Source organism: Thalassophryne amazonica, chromosome 17 (genome assembly GCF_902500255.1).
Source record: "Thalassophryne amazonica chromosome 17, fThaAma1.1, whole genome shotgun sequence".
Classification (NCBI taxonomy): Eukaryota; Metazoa; Chordata; class Actinopteri; order Batrachoidiformes; family Batrachoididae; genus Thalassophryne; species Thalassophryne amazonica.
Window position 1 is genome coordinate 72,036,837 of NC_047119.1, and position 26,361 is coordinate 72,063,197.

General features: G+C 44.0%; 1 protein-coding gene across 2 annotated transcripts in view; it reads left to right on the forward strand.

The window, feature by feature from the left end:
* Positions 1 to 26,361, forward strand: part of ralgps1 (Ral GEF with PH domain and SH3 binding motif 1) — a 272,310-nt gene that overhangs the window by 211,376 nt on the left and 34,573 nt on the right. For both annotated transcript variants that reach the window (XM_034191724.1, XM_034191723.1), the window contains exons 9-12: positions 10,689 to 10,826; positions 20,452 to 20,545; positions 24,071 to 24,138; positions 25,337 to 25,469. In XM_034191724.1, the coding sequence (XP_034047615.1) occupies positions 10,689 to 10,826; positions 20,452 to 20,545; positions 24,071 to 24,138; positions 25,337 to 25,469 (433 nt within the window). The remainder of the gene's footprint in view (positions 1 to 10,688; positions 10,827 to 20,451; positions 20,546 to 24,070; positions 24,139 to 25,336; positions 25,470 to 26,361) is intronic.

Below are 26,361 nucleotides of genomic sequence, written 5' to 3' on the forward strand. Positions count from 1 at the left end.
GGTTTACTCCTGTAAGCCTAGTCCAAGACTAGATGTAGCCACAAAGCAGCAGATGTTTGATATCAGAGTTTCCTTCTCCGTGATGAACTGTCTTGATAAGCTAATGAGTTTTATCTATCTGAGGCAACTGGTTTTGAGGCACCAGAGATCCGCTTTGCCCCTTTTCCTGTCATTACAAGAAGTTTCGCCGGGTATAGAAGCTAAGCCATACGAGCAGGCAGAAGCTAGACTTAGTTGCCGGGTGCTATTTGAGACGCACACCATATGGGAGTACTACCACCCCCAGCTGTAACAACCTTGGAACATTAATTATTATTACCATCCTTGAAAAGTGTCAGCTGCCTATTTTATAAACACGACCCAATCTAGAGCCTATGGATCCCCACCAGCAACACTCAAGTACATTTTGAATTCTCATGAAGTATTCTTGGACACGTGAGACTTTGTTCTCTGGGGTGATGCGGTGCTGAGCCACAGACAGAACCAAGCATCAGTTGTGTCGGTAGCATGGCCCAAACAGAGGGTCACCCCTTTGAGTCTGGTCTGCTTGGGGCTTCTTCCTCAAATCATCAGAGGGAGTTTTTCCTTACCACTGTCACCTGTGTTCTTGCTCTAGGGATTGGCATGGTTAGACCTTACTTGTGTGAAGCACCTTGAGGCAACTTTGTTTTGATTGGGTGCTATATAAATGAAATAATTGAATTGAAAGCGTCTGTCCAATCTGCTGTCACACCTGACTTTTTGTTTTTGTTGTGATGGATTTTGAGTGACAAATGAGCAACAGTAATCCTCCCGTTTCACTGAAAATGCGCTGCAGTGATGTCATGGTGCCTCTCTGAAAAGTTGAGGTTTTCAACTTAAAAGTGCTCAGAGTGGACATATAGAAAAGCAAGCTGCTGTGAAAAAAAAGTTGGTGGATATGGTGCTTGTTTGTTTGTTTCTAGAGGCAGCTACCTGTGGCCACATGTGCTCCATTATCAGTTAGAGCAGTGAAAAAGCCAGAATAAAGAACCACTATATGGCCAAAACGTGACTTTGAATTGTCGTGCTTGAACAGGATTTCCCAAAGTAATCCTTTCCCCGTGTGCCTATTGATGAATGACGCTTCTTGATGCAGTGCCGTCTGAGTGGTCAGAGGTCACAGGTCTTCTTGATGCTGTGCCATCTGAGGGGTCAGAGGTCACAGGTCTTCTTGATGCGTTGCCATCTGAGGGGTTGTTGGTGACAGTTCTTGATGCGGTGCCATCTGTGGGTCGACGGTCAAAGGTCTTGATGCGGTGCAATCTGAGGGATCAGAGGTCACAGGTCTTCTTGATGCGGTGCCATCTGAGGGGTTGGAGATCACGGGTCTTCTTGATGCGATGCTATCTATGGGGTCAGCAAGCACGGTCTTCTTGACGCGGTGCAGTCTGTGGGGTTGGCGGTCACAGGTCTTGATGCAGTGCCATTGGAGGGGTCATAGGTCTTCTTGATGCAGTGCCATCTGAGGGGTCGGCGGTCATAGGTCTTGATGCAGTGCTGTCTGAGGGGTCGGACGTCACAGGTCTTCTTGATGTAGTGCTGTCTGAGGGGTCGGCGGTCACAGGTCTTCTTGATTTTGTGCCCTCTGTGTGGTCGGTGGTCACAGGTCTTCATGATGCGTTGCTGTCTGAGGCGTCATAGGGCTTCTTGATGCGGTGCCGTGTGAGGGGTCGGAGGTCACAGGTGTTCTTGATGCGGTGCTGTCTGGGGGGTCGGCAATCACATGTCTTAATGCGGTGCAATCTGAGGGGTCATAGGTCTTCTTGATGCGGTGCCATCTGAGCAGTCACAGGTCTTCTTTGCTGTCTGAGGGGTCAGCAGTCACAGGTCTTCTTGATGTAGTGCCCTCTGTGGGGTTGGTCGTCACAGGTCTTCTTCATGCGGTGCTGTCTGTGGGGTCGGAGGTCACAGGTCTTCTTGGTGCGGTGCCGTCTGAGGGATTGGAGGTCACAGGTCTTCTTGATGCGGTGCAGTCTGATGGGTCATAGGTCTTCTTGATGCAGTGCCATCTGACGGGTCAGAGGTCACAGGTCTTCTTGGTGTAGTCCCATCTGAGGGGTCGGAGGTCACAGGTTAACCACTCTAACCACACTTTAGATCTTTAGATCTTTTAACATCCACATAGATGCTGAGAATGACAGCCTCAGCACTGCATTTAATATATTATTAGACTCAACTGGCTTCGCTCAAAATGTAAATGAGTCCACCCACCACTTTAATCATACTTTAGATCTTGTTTTGACTTATGGTATGGAAATTGAAGACTTAACAGTATTCCCTGAAAACCCCCTTCTGTCTGATCATTTCTTAATAACATTTACTTTAATAGACTACCCAGCAGTGGGGAATAAGTTTCATTACAGTAGAAGTCTTTCTGAAAGCGCTGTAACTAGGTTTAAGGATATGATTCCTTCTTTGTTATGTTCTTCAATGCCATATACCAGCACAGTGCAGAGTAGCTACCTAAACTCTGTGAGTGAGATAGATTATCTCGTCAGTAGCTTTACATCCTCATTGAGCACAACTTTGGATGCTGTAGCTCCTCTGAAAAAGAGAGCCTTAAATCAGAAGTGCTTGAGTCCGTGGTATAACCCATAAACCCGCAGCTTAAAGCAGATAACCCGTAAGCTGGAGAGGAAATGGCGTCTCACTAATTTAGAAGATCTTCATTTAGCCTGGAAAAAGAGTCTGTTGCTCTCTAAAAAAAGCCCTCCGTAAAGCTAGGACATCTTACTATTCATCACTAATTGAAGAAAATAAGAACAACCCCAAGTTTCTTTTCAGCACTGTAGCCAGGCTGACAAAGAGTCAGAGCTCTGTTGAGCCGAGTATTCCTTTAACTTTAACTAGTAATGACTTCATGACTTTCTTTGCAAATAAAATTTTAACTATTGGAGAAAAAATTATTCATAACCATCCCAAAGACATATCTTTATGTTCGGCTGCTTTCAGTAATGCTGGTATTTGCTTAGACTCTTTCTCTCTGATTGTTCTGTCTGAATTACTTTCATTAGTCACTTCCTCAAAACCATCAACATGTTTATTAGACCCCATTCCTACCAGGCTGCTCAAGGAAGCCCTACCATTAATTAATGCTTCGATCTTAAATATGATCAATCTATCTTTATTAGTTGGCTATGTACCACAGGCTTTACTTAAAAAGCCATCACTTGACCCAGCTATCTTAGCTAATTATAGGCCAATCTCCAACCTTCCTTTTCTCTCAAAAATTCTTGAAAGGGTAGTTGTAAAACAGCTAACTGATCATCTGCAGAGGAATGGTCTATTTGAAGAGTTTCAGTCAGGTTTCAGAATCCATCATAGTACAGAAACAGCATTAGTGAAGGTTACAAATCTTCTTATGGCCTCAGACAGTGGTCTCATCTCTGTGCTCGTCCTGTTAGACCTCAGTGCAGCTTTTGATACTATTGACATTATTACAGAGATTAGAGCATGCCATAGGTATTAAAGGCACTGCGCTGCAGTGGTTTGAATCATATTTATCTAATAGATTACAATTTGTTCATGTAAATGGGGAGTCTTCTTCACAGACTAAGGTTAATTATGGAGTTCCACAAGGTTCTGTGCTAGGACCGATTTTATTCACTTTATACATGCTTCCCTTAGGCAGTATTATTAGAAAGCATTGCTTAAATTTTCATTGTTACGCAGATGATACCCAGCTTTATCTATCCATGAAGCCAGAGGACACACACCAATTAGTTAAACTGCAGGAATGTCTTTCAGACATAAAGACATGGATGACTTCTAATTTCCTGCTTTTAAATTCAGATAAAACTGAAGTTATTGTACTTGGCCCCACAAATCTTAGAAACATGGTGTCTAACCAGATCCTTACTCTGGATGGCATTACCCTGACCTCCAGTAATACTGTGAGAAATCTTGGAGTCATTTTTGATCAGGATATGTCCTTCAATGCGTATATTAAGCAAATATGTAGGACTGCTTTTTTGCATTTGCGCAATATCTCTAAAATTAGAAAGGTCTTGTCTCCGAGTGATGCTGAAAAGCTTATTCATGCATTTATTTCTTGTAGGCTGGACTATTGTAATTCATTATTATCAGGTTGTCCTAAAAGTTCCCTGAAAAGCCTTCAGTTAATTCAAAATGCTGCAGCTAAAGTACTGACGGGGACTAGAAGGAGAGAGCATATTTCACCCATATTGGCTTCTCTTCATTGGCTCCCTGTTAATTCCAGAATAGAATTTAAAATTCTTCTTCTTACTTATAAGGTTTTGAAAAATTAGGTCCCATCTTATCTTAGGGACCTCATAGTACCATATCACCCCAATAGAGTGCTTCGCTCTCAGACTGCAGGCTTACTTGTAGTTCCTAGGGTTTGTAAGAGTAGAATGGGAGGAAGAGCCTTCAGCTTTCAGGCTCCTCTCCTGTGGAACCAGCTCCCAATTCAGATCAGGGAGACAGACACCCTCTCTACTTTTAAGATTAAACTTAAAACTTTCCTTTTTGCTAAAGCTTATAGTTAGGGTTGGATCAGGTGACCCTGAACCATCCCTTAGTTATGCTGCTATACACTTAGACTGCTGGGGGGTTCCCATGATGCACTGAGTGTTTCTTTTTATTCACCTCTTTTTGCTCTGTATGCACCACTCTGCATTTAATCATTAGTGATTGATCTCTGCTCTCTTCCACAGCATGTCCTTTTCCTGATTCTCAGCCCCAACCAGTCACAGCAGAAGACTGCCCCTCCCTGAGCCTGGTTCTGCTGGAGGTTTCTTCCTGTTAAAAGGGAGTTTTTCCTTCCCACTGTCGTTTTGACCGTTGGGGTTTTTCTGTAATTATTGTATGGCTTTTGCCTTAGACTATAAAGTGCCTTGGGGCAACTGTTTGTTGTGATTTGGCGCTATATAAATAAAATTGATTTATTGATTGATTGACAGGTCTTTTTGATGCGATGCTGTCTGAGGGGTCGGCGATCACAGGTCTTGTTGATGCAGTGCCGTCTGTGGGGTTGGAGGTCACAGGTCTTCTTGGTGTAGTGCCATCTGAGGGTTTGGCGATCACAGGTCTTCTTGATGCAGTGCAGTATGATGGGTCAGCGGTCATAGGTCTTGATGCGGTGCTGTATGAGAGAATGGAGGTCACAGGTCTTCTTGATGCAGTGCATTCTGTGGGGTTGGCAGTCATAGGTCTTCTTGATGCGGTGCCATCTGCAGGGTTGGTGGTCACACGTGTTCTTGATGCGGTGCTGTCTGAGGGGTTGGAGGTCACAAGTCTTCGTGATTCAGTGCCGTCTGTGGGGTCGGCAGTCACAGGTCTTGTTGATGTGGTGCTGTCTGTGGGGTCGGCGGTCACAGGTCAACTTGATGCCATGCCGTCTGAGGGGTCATAGGTCTTCTTGATGCAGTGCCATCTGACGGGTCGGCAGTCACAGGTCTTCTTGATGCGGTGCTGTCTGAGGGGTCGGCATTCACAGGTCTTCTTGATGCCGTGCAGTATGAAGGGTCGGCGGTCATAGGTCTTGATGCGGTGCTGTACGAGGGGACGTAGATCACAGGTCTTCTTGATGCAGTGCAGTATGTGGGGTTGGCAGTCATAGGTCTTCTTGATGCGGTGCCATCTGAGGGGTTGGTAGTCACACGTGTTCTTGATGCGGTGCTGTCTGAGAGGTTGGAGGTCACAGGTCTTCTTGATTCGGTGTCGTCTGTGGGGTCGGCAGTCACAGGTCTTCTTGATGCGGTGCTGTCTGTGGGGTCGGCAGTCATAGGTCAACTTGATGCGATGCCGTCTGAGGGGTCATAGGTCTTCTTGATATGGTGCCATCTGAGGGGTTGGCGTTCATGGGCCTTGATGCGGTGCTGTATGAGGGGAAGGAGGTCACAGGTCTTCTTGATGTAGTGCTCTCTGAGGGGTCGGAGGTCACAGGTCTTCTTGCTGTAGTGCTGTCTGAGGGGTCGGCGGTCACACGTCTTCTTGATGCGGTGCTGTCTGAGGCGTCATAGGGCTTCTTGATGTAGTGCCATCTGAGGAGGTCCGCAGTCACAGGTCTTCTTGATGTAGTGCCCTCTGTGAGGTTGGTGGTCACAGGTCTTCTTGATGCGGTGCTGTCTGTGGAGTCAGAGGTCACAGGTCTTGTTGGTGCGGTGCCGTCTGAGGGATTGGAGGTCACAGGTCTTCTTGATGCAGTGCAGTCTGATTGGTCATAGGTCTTCTTGATTCGGAGCCATCTGACGGGTCAGAGGTCACAGGTCTTCTTGATGCAGTGCCATGTGAGGGGTTGGCGATCACAGGTCTTCTTGATGCAGTGCCGTCTGTGGGGTTGGAGGTCACAGGTCTTCTTGGTGTAGTGCCATCTGAGTGGTCGGAGGTCACAGGTCTTTTTGATGCGGTGCTGTCTGAGGGGTCGGTGATCACGGGTCTTCTTGATGCAGTGCTGTCTGAGGGGTCAGCGATCACAGGTCTTCTTGATGCAGTGCCATCTGTGGGGTTGGAGGTCACAGGTTTTCTTGGTGTAGTGCCGTCTGAGGGGTCGGCGATCACAGGTCTTCTTGATGCAGTGCCATCTGAGGGGTTGGTGGTCACAAGACTTGTTGATTCGGTGCCGTCTGTGGAGTCGGCGGTCACAGGTCAACTTGATGCAATGCAGTCTGAGGGGTCATAGGTCTTCTTGATGCAGTGCCATCTGTCGGGTCGGCAGTCACAGGTCTTCTTGATGTGGTGCTGTCTGAGGGGACAGCAGTCACAGGTCTTCTTGATGTAGTGCTGTCTGAGGGGTCGGCGGTCACAGGTCTTCTTGATGCCGTGCAGTATGATGGGTCGGCGGTCATAGGTCTTGATGCAGTGCTGTACGAGGGGACGTAGGTCACAGGTCTTCTTGATGCAGTGCAGTCTGTGGGGTTGGCAGTCATAGGTCTTCTTGATGTGATGCCATCTGAGGGGTCGGCAGTCACAGATCTTCTTGATGCGGTGCTGTCTGTGGGGTCGGCAGTCACAGGTCAGCTTGATGCGATGCCGTCTGAGGGGTCATAGGTCTTCTTGATGCAGTGCCATCTGAGGGGTTGGCAGTCACAGGTCTTCTTGATGCGGTGCCATCTGAGTGGTCAGAGGTCACAGGTCTTCTTGATGCGGTGCCATGTGAGGTGTCGGCAATCACAGGTCTTCTTGATGCAGTGCCATCTGAGTGGTCAGAGGTCACAGGTCTTCTTGATGCGGTGCAGTCTGTGGGGTTGGCAGTCACAGGTCTTCTTGATGCGGTGCAGTATGATGGGTCACACGTGTTCTTGATGCGGTGCCGTCTGAGGGGTCATAGGTCTTCTTGATGCAGTGCCATCTGTGGGGTTGGAGGTCACAGGTCTTCTTGGTGTAGTGCCATCTGAGTGGTCAGAGGTCACAGGTCTTTTTGATGCGGTGCAGTCTGTGGGGTTGGCAGTCACAGGTCTTTTTGATGCGGTGCAGTCTGTGGGGTTGGCAGTCACAGGTCTTCTTGATGCGGTGCAGTATGATGGGTCACACGTGTTCTTGATGCGGTGCCGTCTGAGGGGTCAGAGGTCACAGGTCTTCTTGATACAGTGCCATCTGAGGGGTCAGAGGTCACAGGTCTTCTTGCTGTGCTGCCGTCTGTGGGGTTGGAGGTCACAGGTCCTCTTGATGCGGTGCAGATTCTTTGAGTCATTGACTGATCTTCTGCACTGTTGGTGGACAAACATACAAATCCTTTCAAATCTTTCTTTGAGCAACATTGTTTTTTTAGTCAGGTTCCTTCTGTATTTTCATTAAAGTTTTTTGGAGATTTGGTGAGCTACCGTATATGTTTTTAAAAAGCTTTTGAAATTAGGAATCCAAAAACAATATTTCCTTTTTTTTCAAGGGTGGTTATGGCTGCCATTTTTTCTAAAATTGCTGGCCTTTAGAAATGAATGTGTTTTTGATCGTGAGATGAAGCTGGAGTTTCTCCACACAGAAAGGACCAGGCTGCAGGTGGAATTGAACCCTAGATCTTGCTGCTGTGATGCAGGATTGCTTACCACAGAGCCAGTGTACTGCCGGCGTGGGGCTTCATCATTACTGCCTCCCAGAAATAAAACGTTAACTGCAAGAGAAGACTGAGATCAACAAGCTGAAACATACCGTCACCATGAAGTGTGTTTGGAGTTCTTGGTTCCTGGTCACATGGACAGTGTTTGCCTTTATTTTGAGTGTCCGTCTCCTCTGTCCTCTGTGCTCTGTCCACCTCCTCTCAGTTTGTGCTCCCCTCTCACCTCCACTTCTGCCTTGCTCCTTTTCTCTTTCTCTGCTCCAGACTTTGAGGAATAATGTCTCTACATTCAGTTGTCCGTCCTGCATATTGCAGCTGTTTTGTTTTTTATGTGGTATTGTGCTTGCTGTAGTTAACGTGCATCCTGCGATTTAAATCGAAAAAGTTTGAGGAGCTTCACGCAGAGAGCTTCAGAGCGCTAAAGGTGCACCTAAATCACCTTTGATTTACAAATTAATGGAGATTTATTCATTATTTCATCTGCCTTATTCTTCATTGGTTATTTATTTATTGATTGACTGATTTTTCATTTCTGGCCTGGTGGACCGTCAGGCTTGTAGCACTACAAGGGAACCACAAGTGGCAGAGAAAGAGGGCTGTGATCACAGTGAGCAGAGACCAAGAGATGCACAGCCTTCCTTCAAATCTACATCTCATCCTGAAAAGAGACAGTACGTTCCTGATGTCCCACTGGACCGACGACTGTGGCTGAATCTGATCCAGGATGATAGACATCTCCATTCTTGGGTTGTCGTGGTTGACAACAAAGCTGTGGACTGGGCCATCTGCAGGGGTCTGTGGTCTCAGGGCTGGTCTCCATGTTGGAAACACTGTATTTCTATCATCCCAGCAGAATGGAAGAAAGGATATATTGTGCTAATCTGGGAAAGACAGCAGTATCACCTGAATTGCTACCCTTTCCTGGGTCGTACCTGCTGTCTGCCTGTTTCATAGTGACATTAAAGTCCTTTAACTGCAAATTATCTTTTGAAATCTGTTCATCTTTCAGGCATGAAAATTTCAAAGTTGTGAATTCAGGAACATTAAACTGTTATCTTCACTGAGTAAGACTCAGTACCTCATAAGCCGGAGGTCAAAGGTGGTCCTATACCGACCCTGACACCTGATCCCGCTTCTCTCCACAATCTGTTTCGTGAAGCAGATGACAGTCTACAACTCCCTCTGGACGGGACACCAGTCCGACTCCGGTTCATCACCACCTGGCTGCAGTCGGTCGATGACATCTCAGAGGTAGAGTTGCTGAACTGGTCCTGGACCTGCTAACGGGAACAATACAGTTCATCTAGCTGCTTGTTTTAACGTATGCCTGTTCGGGGAATCCATGAACACGTTAGGTCAGCCTGTTTCAGGATGGTGTTGGCATTTGACAAACTGTGAATCCTTCTGTGTGACTGAACCTCTTGAAGATCCCAGTCGGTCCATGTGCTGAGGGACTGGAAACATTCCTGCTTGGATCTGTAATGTGATATCAGTTTTAATGAAAACTGTCGTAATCATTTGGCACATATAAAAGTGTGAATGAAAACATGGTGCGAGGACCAGGCTGTCCACCCATCTCTGTCTCGGGTAGTTGGCCTGTTTCCACCCTGCTGTTTAGCACCACACGCTAATTAGTAGTTAAGACAAATTATTGGAAAGTCGGTGACTCATCTCATATTTTCCAGGGTGTTTTCAACACGTTAGCTGTGTTGTTTTCTCTTTCTCTCAGTATGTCCGAAAACAGATGTGTAACCCTCCCCTTAAAAAAAAAGCCTATCACATTTTATTAAGGTTTCCTCATCACATGGCGAGACCACAAGCCAAAAACATGAACTTAATGACAACAGACATTTAAAGAAGGTGTCTCCTCTCTCTGACCTGAAATGAAGGCATATGGTTCAGGAAATCCCAGTCTTATCACAGTGATCAGTGTAGCGGCTTCAGGAGTCCAGCCCGGGGTAACATTCAGTCATTGATAGTACAAAAATACCTTTTTTTGGAGTCTCACACAAATAATGTGGCATAGTTTTCAATATGACTGTGATAAACTGGCATCCTGTCCAGGGTGAACCCCGCCTTTGAGAAACCTTTGACTTACTGAAGACAAAACTGAGGTCAGAAAAAATCCTTTATAACACTATGTCCCCACACTGTCTTCAACAAAAGAATTCATCCTTGTCCTTGAACAGCTGTTTCTGCTGTTTCTCCTTCCCGTCTCTTGCCGTCTACAGTACAAAATAAATAAGGAAATACTGTAGAGATGCTGTTAAAATGTTTTTATTGTGAAGCACATTTAGGAGAAATGGTTATCAACAGGAGTTTTATACACTGAACTTTACTACCATCAGCAGGCAGAACTGTCCGCAGAAGTTCTCAGTTGGTTCGTAATTAAGAGCAAAAATCTTCAGGCTTGTTAGTCGCCAGTTCTGCCCTGGCAGCCCGCAAGGTTCAGATATCAGGAGGAAAACCCTTAAACCTGGCATCAGGCCACTGCTGTCACTTCCAAATGCAAACATTTTACACAGTACATAATGTTTAAAGCTTTCTTTGAAATGTGTTTTCACTCACATTTCTTTGGTTTGAAAACTTGTGTCAGTACCACATTTTGGACTTCACCAGTTGTTCTGATTTGTTGTGTTGCCTCCTGCAGGGATCTACCTTTTGGATATAATCTACATCGACTCAGCCTATCCTGCATCAGACAGCATCATTGAGACGGAACAGCGAACTAATCAGATGAACAACCTTCTGAGAGTCATCTCTGACCTACAGATGTCCTGTAACTATGGTAAGCATAAATAAAAGTTCCAATCTCAAACAAAAAGATAACATTCGATAATCTTGAATCATAAGTTTAAACAATGTTTGAGAACTGTTTGAGATTTGTTTTTGGTGTTCAGGAATCAATACAGAGATTATTTGAATTTGGTGGGACGACGTTAAAAATACACACCCGCCTACAGAGATTATAATAAATCGGTGGTACGAGGTTAAAAATACACACCTGCCTACAGAGATTATAATAAATCGGTGGTACGAGGTTAAAAATACACACCTGCCTACAGAGATTATAAATACACACCTGCCTACAGAGATTATAATAAATCGGTGGTACGAGGTTAAAAATACACACTCGCCTAAAGAGATTATAATAAATCGAGGGTACGAGGTTAAAAATACACACCTGCCTACAGAGATTATTATAATTCTGTAGTATGAGGTTAAAAATACACACCCACCAACAGAGATTATTAGAATTCAGTGGTACACGGTTGAAAATACACACTCACCTACAGAGATTATAATAAATCGGTGGTACGAGGTTAAAAATACACACCCGCCTACAGAGATTATAATAAATCGATGGTACAAGGTTAAAAATACACATCCGCCTACAGAGATTATAATAAATCGGTGGTACGAGGTTAAAAATACACACCTGCCTACAGAGATTATTAGAATTCAGTGGTACAAGGTTGAAAATACACACCAACCAACAGAAATTATAATAACTCAGTGGTACAATGTTAAAAATACACACCCACCTACAGAGATTATTAGAATTCGGTGGTATGAGGCTGAAAATACACACTCTCCTACAGAGATTATAATCATTCAGTGGTACGAGATTAAAAATACACACCCACCGACAGATTATAATAATTCAGTGGTATGAGATTAAAAATACACACCCACTTACAGAGATTATTAGAATTTGGTGGTACAAGGTTAAAAAATACACACTCACCTACAAGAGACTATTAGAATTCGGTGGTACGAGGTTAAAAAGACACACTCACCTACAGAGATTATAATAATTTGGTGGTGCGAGGTTAAAAATACACAAATGCCTACAGAGATTATAATAATTCAGTGGTATGACGTTAAAAATACACACCTGCCTACAGAGATTATTATAATTCTGTAGTACGAGGTTAAAAATACACACCCGTGGACAGAGATTATAATAATTTGGTGGTACGAGGTTAAAAATACACACCCGCCTAAAGAGATTATAATAATTCGGTGGTGCGAGGTTAAAAATACACAAATGCCTACAGAGATTATAATAATTCAGTGGTACGATGTTAAAAATACCACCTGCCTACAGAGATTATTATAATTCTGTAGTACGAGGTTAAAAATACACACCCGTGGACAGAGATTATAATAATTTGGTGGTACAACGTTAAAAATACACAAACGCCTACAGAGACTATTAGAATTCTGTGCTACGAGGTTAAAAATACACACTCACCTACAGAGATTATAATAATTTGGTGGAACGAGGTTAAAAATACACACCCGCCGACAGAGATTATAATAATTCAGTGGTACGAGGTTAAAAATACACACTCACCTACAGAGATTATAGTAATTCAGTGGTACAAGGTTAAAAATACACACCCACCCGCCAACAGAGATTATAATAATTCAGTGGAACAAGGTTAAAAATACACATCCGCCGACAGAGATTATTATAATTCTGTGGTACGATGTTAAAAAATGCACACCCGCCTACAGAGATTATTATAATTCTGTGATATGAGGTTAAAATACACACCCGCCAACAGAGATTATTGTAATTCAGCGGTACCAGGTTAAAAATACATACTATCGACAGAGATTATTATAATTCAGTGGTACAGGGTTAAGAATGCACACCGCCTACAGAGATTATAATAATTCAGTGGAACAAGGTTAAAAATACACATCCGCCGACAGAGATTATTATAATTCTGTGGTACGATGTTAAAAAATGCACACCCGCCTACAGAGATTATTATAATTCTGTGATATGAGGTTAAAATACACACCGGCCAACAGAGATTATTGTAATTCAGCGGTACCAGGTTAAAAATACATACCACCGACAGAGATTATTATAATTCAGTGGTACAGGGTTAAGAATGCACACCGCCTACAGAGATTATTATAATTCTGTGGTACGAGGTTAAAAATACACACCCGCCTACAGTGATTATTATACTTCGGTGGTATCAGGTAAAAATACACACCCGCCGACAGAGATTATTATAATTCAGTGGTACATTGTTAAAAATACACACCCACCCACAGGGATTATTATAATTCTGTGGTATGAGATGACCAGTTGTTCTCACTGTGTTTTGTACAATAACACTACCTCTAACCTTAGGAACATGCAATTTGGGGTTCCACAGGGGTCTGTTTTAGGTCCCCTGCTTTTCTCCCTTCATATAGCACCACTTGGGCGGCATTTTGGGATTACCTTTCACTACTATGCTGATGATACTCAGTTATACATGCTGATAACTGCTGGTAATGTCATCCACATAAAATCCTTAGAAGATTGTCTTGCATCAGTGAGAAGTTGGATGTCTAGAAACTTCCTACTTTTAAACTCTGACAAGACTGAAATGATGGTTCTTGATCCAGTGAGACATCGGCATCAATTTGACCAGCTCGCGCTTAGCCATGGCTTGTGTGTTATACATCACACTCACAAAGTGAGGAACCTTGGGGTGATTTTTGATCCGACGTTGTCCTTCGACCTCCACATTAGAGATATTATGGCCCAGTCACACGGCACTTAACGAAGCGCATCGTAGCCCTAATGAAACAAGAAATCTGGCTTTCGTTGACTTCCGTTGGCATCGTTTAACCTTCGCGCAGCTTTGTTCCTGTAGCTGGCACTTTGTCAGGATTTTTAAACTGTTGAAAAATTTTAACGAAGGGCAACGAAAACCTCAATTTGTCCATGTTTCATTTTGCTGTCGACGTTTTTAATTGTTTGTTTAGTTTTTGTAGTTATTGTTAGTTTGACTTCGTTCGACTGGCTGAATGTTTTCACACAGTGCAGAAGCCGGTTTGTGAGTCCTGAGGCTGCCACTGCGTTCCTGTACTATCAGAAATTACAGAGCAAACTCAGCCTGCTTGCTTGGATTTTTTTTATCTGGGTGGGGGGGTCAGCTTCATTGAGCTCAGGCACCTTATATAGGCCAGAATTAATCTTTTGTGTGGATAAAATTATTTTGCCACAAGCAACTTCTGAATTCGAAACAACAAAAAGTGTTGTGTAATTTCAAATGGTACTTGAACGCAGCATCAGTGACAGCAGCCGCTTCTTATTTTTTATTAAATATCAAATTTTATATATATATATATATATATATGAGTGTAGGAATGACAATCCAGCCCTTATGTACATGTGACAACAAGTAGATGATTCAGATGATTATATAAAGAGCTGTTCTGGAAGACAGAATTCACATTGTGGATCAGCTGCAGCTGGTGAAAATAACCACACATGTGAGTCAAAGTGCAGTGTTCACACGGACTGATAAATTTACTGCTCTGATATATTCAATCATCTTTACACATATTTATTCCCCCTTTGACAGTTTTCTGTTATAAATCATATATATGGCTTCATAACGTAATACAGTGATGCAGCAGTGACGACGGCACACCAGAGGGTTTTTTTTTTTGTTTTTTTTTAATTGGAGCAAGACATAGTGCTCAGCATGTCATCAGACAGTGAGGATTCTGATGACGAAGGAGATGATCCCTCTTTTGTTCTGGACGAGGAACCAGAGCAGGTGGGTCCACCGACGTGCGCACAGATCTCCACAGCTTCTGTTTGCAGTTTCTCCAGGACTCAGACGCTATGAGCTCCATCCCAGTGCTGACCTCAGAGATGCAGACACACACTGCTCCAGCTGTGGCTCCAGGTGTGTTTCGTTTAAAGCGTCGAGATCGTTAGCTTTGGTTTTGTTTAGTTTCTCTTTCTTCCCTTTTGCGCTCTTGCTTTGCAGACTTTTCGGTAATAAAGCTCTTTCATCCACCTTTTCTCAACAAATTGTGACTTTTTTACTTTTTTCCCTTTGTTCAGGAATTGTCGTGTGCCGTGTGACTGGGTCATTTCAAGGACTGCTTTCTTCCACCTGCGAAATATAGCAAAGATTCGTCCCATCCTGTCTATGGCTGAGGCTGAGACCTGGCCTAAAAAACTGTTCACGGACTGGCACCTCCCTACCTAGCTGACCTAGTTAAACCTTACGTACGACCCGGGCTTTGCGTTCTCAGGGTAGAATGATCTCCCTACATCAGTAAAACAGTCAGATTCTGTACAGACTTTCAAGTCCAGAATTAAGACGCACTTATTTTCCCTTTGCTAGCATACTGGCATAGTATGTTTCTATGCTTTTTACTGTTTCAATTCATTTTATTATTTGGCTGCAACGCCACATGCGCTCTGATTGGCTGATCACCAGTCACATATTTTCCTATATTGGACCAGTTTCCATGAGAGTCAGTCTGAAACGTGTATTTTCTTTAAAAACCATAAGCTAAAAACGCAATTACAAAAAGCAAGTCGGACAGGAACGTGCGCCATAAATATCTAAACAGCATCTGAAAAAACACAGATTGAAAGTTTACCAGCAAACAACTGGACCATCTGTTAGCAAGTTCCTGCTCCGCAGGAGGTGAAGTCACGCTTTTTTTTTTTTTTTGGAGGTGAACTTCACCTCTACTGCTGAAGCCAACGGCTTCACTTCCACTCTGACTATGAGCTCTGTCTGCGAGCCGTCAGCAGCTTTCGGGTGTTCACATGTTTATATATATATATATATATATATATATATATATATATATATATATATATATATATATAATTGTATTTACAGTAGTGTTCAGAATAATAGTAGTGCTATGTGACTAAGAAGATTAATCCAGGTTTTGAGTATATTTCTTATTGTTACATGGGAAACAAGGTACCAGTAGATTCAGTCGATTCTCACAAATCCAACAAGACCAAGCATTCATGATATGCACACTCTTAAGGCTATGAAATTGGGCTATTAGTAAAAAAAGTAGAAAAGGGGGTGTTCACAATAATAGTAGTGTGACATTCAGTCAGTGAGTTCGTCAGTTGTGTGGAACAAACAGGTGTGAATCAGGTGTCCCCTATTTAAGGATGAAGCCAGCACCTGTTGAACATGCTTTTCTCTTTGAAAGCCTGAGGAAAATGGGACGGTCAAGACATTGTTCAGAAGAACAGCGTAGTTTGATTAAAAAGTTGATTGGAGAGGGGAAAACTTATACGCAGGTGCAAAAAATTATAGCATGTTCATCTACAATGATCTCCAATGCTTTAAAATGGACAAAAAAACCAGAGACGCGTGGAAGAAAACGGAAAACAACCATCAAAATGGATAGAAGAATAACCAGAATGGCAAAGGCTCACCCATTGATCAGCTCCAGGATGATCAAAGACAGTCTGGAGTTACCTGTAAGTGCTGTGACAGTTAGAAGACGCCTGTGTGAAGCTAATTTTTGTGCAAGAATCCCCCGCAAAGTCCCTCTGTTAAATAAAAGACGTGCAGAAGAGGTTACAATTTGCCAAAGAACACATCAACTGACCTAAAGAGAAATGGAGGAATATTTTGTGGACTGATGAGAGTAAAATTGTTCTTTTTGGGTCCAAGGGCCGCAGACAGTTTGTGAGATGACCCCCAAACTCTGAATTCAAGCCACAGTTCACAGTGAAGACAGTGAAGCATGGTGGTGCAAGCATCATGATTAGGGATGGGTATCGAGAACCGGTTCCTTTTGGGTATCGTTAAGAAATTATTCGATCCAGCGACATCAATAAGCTTTTTGCTTAACGATTCTGTTATCGGTCCTTCACAGTGGCCGTTGTTTTGGCGGGTGTTTGTCAGAAAAATTATAATTTCTCTACATTGATTACAGACCCTGCAGCGGGTCCGTAATCAACTTTTCTGCAGCGCGGCTTTGCTTTGAACCTTGAACCAATTGAAGCAGTGGTTCGCAGATTGAAGCAGTGCTTTGATCTATTGCTTCGTTTATTTTTTCTTTCTTTCCCTTAATTTTCCTCCGCTAAAACCCTAAAGAGCATACGTCTGTGAGTATTATTTACCTTTTTTATGTTAAACTGACCTGTTATGGTCTTCTGAAACAGTTGATGTATTTTAAAACTTAAAAACAGGAGCGATGCTAATGCGTTAGCATGTCTATGGCATTTTCAATATTAAAAGTTAGCATTAAGCAGTTGCAGCTGTCATCACATTCGGGTGCATTTGTTTTCAAATTGTAATATTTCTTAAATTTATTTTTGTTTATATATTAATCTAATGATTATTATATACAATATATACTTATTACACTCAATAAAAATATAAATGCAACACTTTTGGTTTTGCTCCCATTTTGTATGAGATGAACTCAAAGATCTAAAACTTTTTCCACATACACAATATCACCATTTCCCTCAAATATTGTTCACAAACCAGTCTAAATCTGTAACAGTGAGCACTTCTCCTTTGCTGAGATAATCCATCCCACCTCACAGGTGTGCCATATCAAGATGCTGATTAGACACCATGATTAGTGCACAGGTGTGCCTTAGACTGCCCACAATAAAAGGCCACTCTGAAAGGTGCAGTTTTGTTTTATTGGGGGGGATACCAGTCAGTATCTGGTGTGACGACCATTTGCCTCATGCAGTGCAACACATCTTCGCATAGAGTTGATCAGGTTGTCAATTGTGGCCTGTGGAATGTTGGTCCACTCCTCTTCAATGGCTGTGCGAAGTTGCTGGATACTGGCAGGAACTGGTACACGCTGTCGTATACGCCGGTCCAGAGCATCCCAAACATGCTCAATGGGTGACATGTCCGGTGAGTATGCCGGCCATGCAAGAACTGGGACATTTTCAGCTTCCAAGAATTGTGTACAGATCCTTGCAACATGGGGCCGTGCATTATCCTGCTGCAACATGAGGTGATGTTCTTGGATGTATGGCACAACAATGGGCCTCAGGATCTCGTCACGGTATCTCTGTGCATTCAAAATGCCATCAATAAAATGCACCTGTGTTCTTCGTCCATAACAGACGCCTGCCCATACCATAACCCCACTGCCACCATGGGCCACTCGATCCACAACATTGACATCAGAAAACCGCTCACCCACACGACGCCACACACGCTGTCTGCAATCTGCCCTGGACAGTATGAACCGGGATTCATCCGTGAAGAGAACACCTCTCCAATGTGCCAAACGCCAGCGAATGTGAGCATTTGCCCACTCAAGTCGGTTACGACGACGAACTGGAGTCAGGTCGAGACCCCGATGAGGACGATGAGCATGCAGATGAGCTTCCCTGAGACGGTTTCTGACAGTTTGTGCAGAAATTCTTTGGTTATACAAACCGATTGTTTCAGCAGCTGTCCGAGTGGCTGGTCTCAGACGATCTTGGAGGTGAACATGCTGGATGTGGAGGTCCTGGGCTGGTGTGGTTACACGTGGTCTGCGGTTGTGAGGCTGGTTGGATGTACTGCCAAATTCTCTGAAACGCCTTTGGAGATGGCTTATGGTAGACAAATGAACATTCAATACACGAGCAACAGCTCTGGTTGACATTCCTGCTGTCAGCATGCCAATTGCACGCTCCCTCAAATCTTGCGACATCTGTGGCATTGTGCTGTGTGATAAAACTGCACCTTTCAGAGGTATCGATAAGGGAATCGATAAGGAATCGGATCGATAAGCAGAATCGATAATGGCATCGATATCGATTAAAATCTTATCAATACCCATCACTAATCATGATATGGGCATGTTTGTCCTACTATGGTGTTGGGCCTATATATCACATACCAGGTATCATGGATCAGTTTGGATATGTCAAAATACTTGAAGAGGTCATGTTGCCTTATGCTGAAGAGGACATGCCCTTGAAATGGGTGTTTCAACAAGACAGTGACCCCAAGCACACTAGTAAACCAGCAAAAAAAAAAAAAAAAAAAAAAAAAAAAAAAAAAAAATATATATATATATATATATATATATATATATATATATAGATGGGTGTGGTATCTGTTTAGAAACCCTCCCGTCCTGTGCACCAGCAACATCTCCTGTATATTCATACTGTAATTTGTGTCTGTATCATGGCCCAAGCAGAGGGTCACCATTTTGAGTCTGGTCTGCTTGAAGTTTCTGTTGTGAAAGTGTAGTGACACGGACCCACAACAGGGGGCGCAAATGAACGGACAATAGAAGGAGTCAAATTTGAACACTTTACTGTTGTGAATGCCACAACCATACACAGCAGATTATAGAATGATACAAAGTCAATGGATAAAGGTGTCGTGTGGGCAGGCTCGACGATAGGAGACGTCCGTCTAAAGAAGAACCGGAACCACACGATTTCCTCCGCCACCGAACCCGAAGGATACTGGAGCCGCCAGGTCCTGAATCCCCCAGGTGGCCACCGTCTCCGCGTGTCGGATCTGGTACTGCTGGCGAAGAGCAAAGACAGTCAAGTGTGGGTGTGTGTACACCCAGTAACAACAACGGTGGGAATTCCACCTCCACCTCAAATCACACACTCGTGCAGCTCCTGTTTCAGCACTTATCTGGAAAGAGTGAGAGGCGAAGACGTCAGCACTCTCACAAACCACCAATCAGCGGACAAGGCTCCACAGGAAAGCGGCTGCAAAAAGAGTTCAGACTAAGATACAGTTTAGTTTATGGCTGAGAATATTACCTCCTTAGAAGAACGATATCTCGGCAGCGTGGTGGAGGTGTCATCCTGCTTTTATCTGGGGTGAAGTGCAGATGATCGGTGACAGCTGTCATAGCTGATGAGTGACAGCTGTCACCTCGGCTGTTCCTGTGAGGCGGCAGCGCCTTCTCGTGCCTGAAGCCCGCACTTCAGGCAGGGCGCCCTCTGGTGGTGGGCCAGCAGTACCTCCTCTTCTGGCGGCCCACACAACAGTTTCTTCCTCAGGTGAAGTTTTTTCTTACCACTGTCACCTGTGTTCTTGCTCTGGGGGTTGGTAAGGTTAGACCTTACTTATGGGAAGCACCTTGAGGCAACTTTGTTGTGATTTTGCGCTAAATAAATGAAAATAAATTGAAAATAAAAATTTTAAAATACACACCCGCCCACCGAGAGTATAAAAATTTTGCAGTACAGGGTCAAAGTACATGCCCCATCCCCATTAAGATGATTATCATCTTGTTGTGTGAGGTCAAAAATACCCTCCCCAATCAAGATTATTATAATTCACTGATACGGGGTCAAAAATACACACCCGCCCGCTGAGATTATTGTAATTTTGTGCTACAGGGTTAAAAGTACATACCCCTCCCCCATTGAGATTATTCTAATTCAGAAGTGCAGGGTTGACAAGACACGCCCACATTGAGATTATTACACTGAACAAAAATATAAATGCAACAGTTTGTTCTTGCTCCCATTTTTCATGAACTGAACTCAGACATCTAAAACACACACTCTCTGTAGTATAGGCTTCCTTGCTGTAGTTGAGGCCCCCTTCTTGCTCTGAGGTCCACAGTTGAGTGTGTGTATTGTGTGTGTGAATTGTTTTTGTCTTCAGATCACCTGCTGATGCTTCCACATGTCCAGAAGTATCTCTTATCCGTTCGTTACATCGAGGAACTGCAGAAGTTTGTTGAAGATGAAAACTTCAAGTAAGTCTGATGTCCATTAGATCTAGAGGTGAAGACCTTCATGATCCCCAGGAAATGATTGTTTGTGGTGATGTCTGATTTCCTCTGCTGCCCCCATCTGGTCGGTTTGCTGTGTCCGTCGAGGCTCGTGCTAAATTCAGCAAATGTTTCCGCTTTAGGTCTAATGTCTAGCTAACCACAGAACCGCTCCCATGCCGTCCTGACCGGCATCTCAGACATGAAACTGAAGGTGGTCCCTCAGCAGGATGGAAAAAACCCTTCTGCACAGAGTTGATGTGCTGTTGAGTTGTGCTGTTTGATATTAGAACGCCAAGGAAAGTATGGAACTATGTTCGGATACTAGGCATTGACACATTCCAAGCATGGAAAATCACGATGGACTATCACCTACCTAATGCCCTCTTAACACCGGACTATCACCCACCTAATGCCCGGTTAACACCTGACTATCACCCACCTAATGCCCGCTTAACACCTGACTATCACCCACCTAATGCCCGCTTAACACCTGACTATCACCCACCTAATGCCCGCTTAACACCTGACTATCACCCACCTAATACCCGCTTAACACCTGACTATCACCCACCTAATACCCGCTTAACACCTGACTATCACCCCTAATGCCCTCTTAACACCTGACTATCACCCACCATTGCCCTCTTAACACCTGACTATCACCCACCTAATGCCGATCTGCTCCCACTGTGGAGTGTTTTAAGTCCCGTCTTAAGGCCCACTTTTATTCCTTGGCTTTTAACACCGCGTGAGTTGTACGGTCCTTGTGTCTTATTTTATTTTTATTTTATTGAAATTTATTGTTTTATCATGGTTTTATTTATTTATGTATCATTTATCTTGTCTATTTTACTGTTATTATTACTATTTTGCGTGTCTATGCTTTTGCTGTGCAGCACTTTGGAGACTCGAGTCTGTTTAAATGTGCTTTATAAATAAAGTGGATTGGATTGGATTGGATAATGCCCTCTTAACACCTGACTATCACCCACCTAATACCTGCTTAACACCTGACTATCACCTACCTAATGCCCGGTTAACACCTGACTATCACCCACCTAATGCCCTCTTAACACCTGACTATCACCCACCTAATGCCCGCTTAACACCTGACTATCATCCCCTAATGTCCTCTTAACACCTGACTATCACCCACCTAATGCCCTCTTAACACCTGACTATCACCCACCTAATGCCCTCTTAACACCTGACTATCACCCACCTAATGCCCTCTTAACACCTGACTATCACCCACCTAATGCCCTCTTAACACATGACTATCACTCACCTAATGCCCTCTTAACACCTGACTATCATCCACCTAATGCCCTCTTAACACTTGACTATCACTCACCTAATGCCTTCTTAACACGTGACTATCACCCGCTAATGCCCTCTTAACACTTGACTATCACCCCTAATGCCCTCTTAACACCTGACTATCACCCACCTAATACCCGCTTAACACCTGACTATCACCCACCTAATGCCCGCTTAACAACTGACTATCACTCACCTAATGCCCTCTTAACACCTGACTATCACCCCCTAATACCCTCTTAACACCTGACTATCACCCCCTAATACCCTCTTAACACCTGACTATCACCCACCTAATGCTTTCTTAACACCTGACTATCACCCCCTAATACCCGCTTAACACCTGCCTATCACCCACCTAATGCCCTCTTAACACCTGACTATCACCCCCTAATACCCGCTTAACACCTGACTATCACCCCCTAATACCCGCTTAACACCTGCCTATCACCCACCTAATGCCCTCTTAACACCTGACTATCACCCCCTAATGCCCGCTTAACACCTGACTATCACCCCCTAATACCCTCTTAACACCTGATTGTCACCCACCTAATACCCTCTTAACACCTGACTATCACCCACCTAATGCCCTCTTAACACTTGACTATCACTCACCTAATGCCTTCTTAACACGTGACTATCACCCGCTAATGCCCTCTTAACACTTGACTATCACTCACCTAATGCCTTCTTAACACGTGACTATCACCCGCTAATGCCCTCTTAACACTTGACTATCACCCCTAATGCCCTCTTAACACCTGACTATCACCCACCTAATACCCGCTTAACACCTGACTATCACCCACCTAATGCCCGCTTAACAACTGACTATCACTCACCTAATGCCCTCTTAACACCTGACTATCACGCCTAATACCCGCTTAACACCTGACTATCACCCCCTAATACCCTCTTAACACCTGACTATCACCCACCTAATGCTTTCTTAACACCTGACTATCACCCCCTAATACCCGCTTAACACCTGCCTATCACCCACCTAATGCCCTCTTAACACCTGACTATCACCCCCTAATACCCGCTTAACACCTGACTATCACCCCCTAATACCCTCTTAACACCTGACTGTCACCCACCTAATGCCCTCTTAACACTTGACTATCACCCACCTAATACCCGCTTAACACCTGACTATCACCTATAAATGGGTATTGATAAGATTTTATTGATATCGATGTCATTATCGATTCTGCTTATAGATCCGATTCTTGGTCGATTCCATTATCAATACCGCTTGTGAATTTTCTGTGTACTAAAAGTAGGTTTTACAGGTTTTCTATGTCAACATTTTATTGAGTCTTAAAGTAAATAAATGTGAAATTGATCTCTGGATCTTTGATCTCTGGACATAAATATAAATAAACAAAATCTGCAGTTTTTGTCAAGGCATTTCCTTTCAGATATTCAGGCCCTGTCATACTTCGACGATTTAGCCAGCGTATGCCAACCGTATTAAAAAATGCTGGCATAAGTCTAATAAGTTCAGGGTAAGTTTTTTATAAGTTAAGAGCAAGTTGAAACACGCTGAAACTCGCTGATATACATCCTGATAAGCTGAGCTCCTTGAAATTTTTTGGGTATGCTGAAAATTTTTCACGCATGACAGCGTGTGACTCATACGTCCTGCACATGCGGGACATAAGTTGTAGGTAAGTTTTGTGATTTGGCAGACGTTTCTTGTAATTTACTCAAAAGTCTGAATACATTCATGAATGCTGGCTACCGATTGGCTGAAACGTCCTCATGCAAACAGACTGTTTCTTTCACACACGGAGTAAATATTACCTGTTGGCTTCAGTCCAATCCATCATGTATCCACATAAAGCTCCTGATTTTGCAGCTGGATTTTGGCAGACGCTGGCTAATCCAAGGTGTGACAGCTGCATTCATTTATTAGATGTGCCAGCGTTTTTAATACGGCAGGCGTACGCTGGCTAAATCGTCAAGGTGTGACAGGGTCTTAAGTGTGAGGGAGCGTCTGTGCTGAGGAGCTCTTTGGCTTCTCAAGCCTGGTTTCACCCGGCTGTGGCAGACAGTTGGTTATTTTAGAGATGTGGCATTGTGTGGTTTGTCTCTTCTGAGTGGTTCCCGTCCACTGTGAGAGAAGCAGAGTGTGAATGTGCCTGACTTATGAGACCAAGTGATGCCTTTTTTTTCCAGCCTGTCTCTTAAGATTGAGCCTGGAAACAGTTCTCCTCGCATCGCTTCTTCTAAAGAAGACGTAGCAGGTCAGACACACATGGACATCATTTACTGTTTTTTTGTCATGATTTCACTTCTAACTCAGAAATGACCTTTGACCTTCAGTTCTGTGGTGAGTGTGATCCTGCCACACACACACTCACACGTACGCAAATGCACACACACTGTCTGGTTCCTCTGTGGTTTGGGTGTGGTTCCTGTGTGCTGGCTGTGTGTTTCCTGTGCGGTGACGGTGTGGTTCTGGTACGGTTCCGATGTGGATCCTGTGTGTTTCCAGTGTGGTGGTGGTGCGGTCCCAGTGTGGTTCTGATGTGGTTCCTGTGTGGTTCTGGTATGGTTCTGATGTGGATGCTGTTGGTTCCAGTGTGGTTACTGCATGTTGAAGGTGTAGTTCCTGTGTGGTTGCCATGTGGTTCCGACGTGTTTCCAGTGTGGTTCCCGTGTGGTTTTTGATGTGGATCCTGTGTGGTTCCGGTGTGGTTACTGCATGTTGAAGGTGTGGTTCCGGTGTGGTTCTGGTGTGGTTCCTGTGTGGTTGCGTGTGGTTCTGGTGTGTCTCCTGTGTGGTTGCTTTGTGGTTCCATTGTGGTTGCTGTGTGGTTCCTGTGTAGTTCTGGTGTGGTTACTAGATGTTCAAGGTGTGGTTGCCGTGTGGTTCTGATGTGGTTCCTGTATGGTTTTGGTGTGGTTCCTGTGTGGTTCTAGTGTGTTTCCTGTGTGGTTCTTGTGTGGTTTTGGTGTGGTTACTGCATGTTGAAGGTGTAGTTCTGGTATGGTTCCTGTGTGGTTCTGGTATGGTTCCTGTGTGGTTTTGGTGTGGTTCCCGTGTGGTCACTGCATGTTGAAGGTCTGGTTCTGGTGTGGTTCCTGTGTGGTTACTGCATGTTGAAGGTGTGGTTCCTGTGTGGTTCTGGTATGGTTCCTGTGTGGTTTTGGTGTGGTTACTGCATGTTGAAGGTGTGGTTCCTGTGTGGTTCCTGTATGGTTCCTGTGTGGTTTTGGTGTGGTTTCTGATTTAGATGTGGATCCTGTGTGGTTCCGGTGTGGTTCCTGCATGTTGAAGGCGTAGTTCTGGTATGGTTCCTGTGTGGTTGCCGTGTGGTTCCGGTGTGGTTACTGCATGTTGAAGGTGTGGTTCTGGTATGGTTCCTGTGTGGTTTTGGTGAAGTTCCTGTGTGGTTACTGCATGTTGAAGGTGTGGCTGTGGTGTGGTTCCTGTTCCAGGTCTGTCTGACGTGTCGGCCTTGGTGCGGTTCACCAGGAGACCCACCTGCCCCGACGCCTCTGTGGGAGGGGCGGTTCCTGTCCCCACCCCCCCTCCATCTCACCACCGCAAGAGCCACAGTTTAGGAAACACGTGAGTCCACTTCATAAAGGGGCGGGGCTTATGACGCAAATCTAACAAGCTGGAAAACAAAATCTAAGGTTTGGAGGCAAATCTGGATTAGAACCAGGCTTCATTCTGAATGTTGTTGTTATTGTTGTGAGCAGTGGCAGAACTGTGCCCCCCACTGCTCACACCGCTAATTATCAATGCTAATGTTGTCATTATTGGATTAGCTTTTCAGATAACTTTGAAAACCATCATCAGACCAATTATTTTCCGATAAGTTTTTGTCCAATAATTTTTAGACCGCAAACATATTTTTGCAGCCACAAACATTTATTATGTTTAAAATCAGGTGAGTACCTACCTGTTAAATGTTTTGTAGTAGATGTACAGTTCTATTCTCTGCAAACAGAGAAGAGCTGGTTCCAGAAGTAACCACTCTATCCTCTGCAGACAAAGAAGAACTGGTCACAGAAAAGAAAAACGCTCATTACTGTGGACCCCATACTGATACATTGGCAATATCACCCAAGTCATCCAGAGGCATACAGTTTTAACTTATGGTTAAAATTTTAATCAAACTCATTTCTGACAGTTATTTAAATTAACGTCACGTCTGAAGTTTTCTCAAGTGAAAAAATATCAGATATATGTTTTAGCTTTAAAGTAGACCTGCATTGAAATAAATGCAGTCAGATCTTTGGACCAAAAAATGACTTATACGAGGTCTGTTAGAAAAGTAACAGACCTTTTTATTTTTTGCAAAAACTATATGGATTTGAATCGTGTGATTGCATCAGCCAAGCTTGAACCTTCGTGCGCATGCGTGAGTTTTTTCACGCCTGTCGGTTGCGTCATTCGCCTGTGAGCATGCCTTGTGGGAGGAGTGGTCCAGCCCCCTCGTCGGATTTTCATTGTC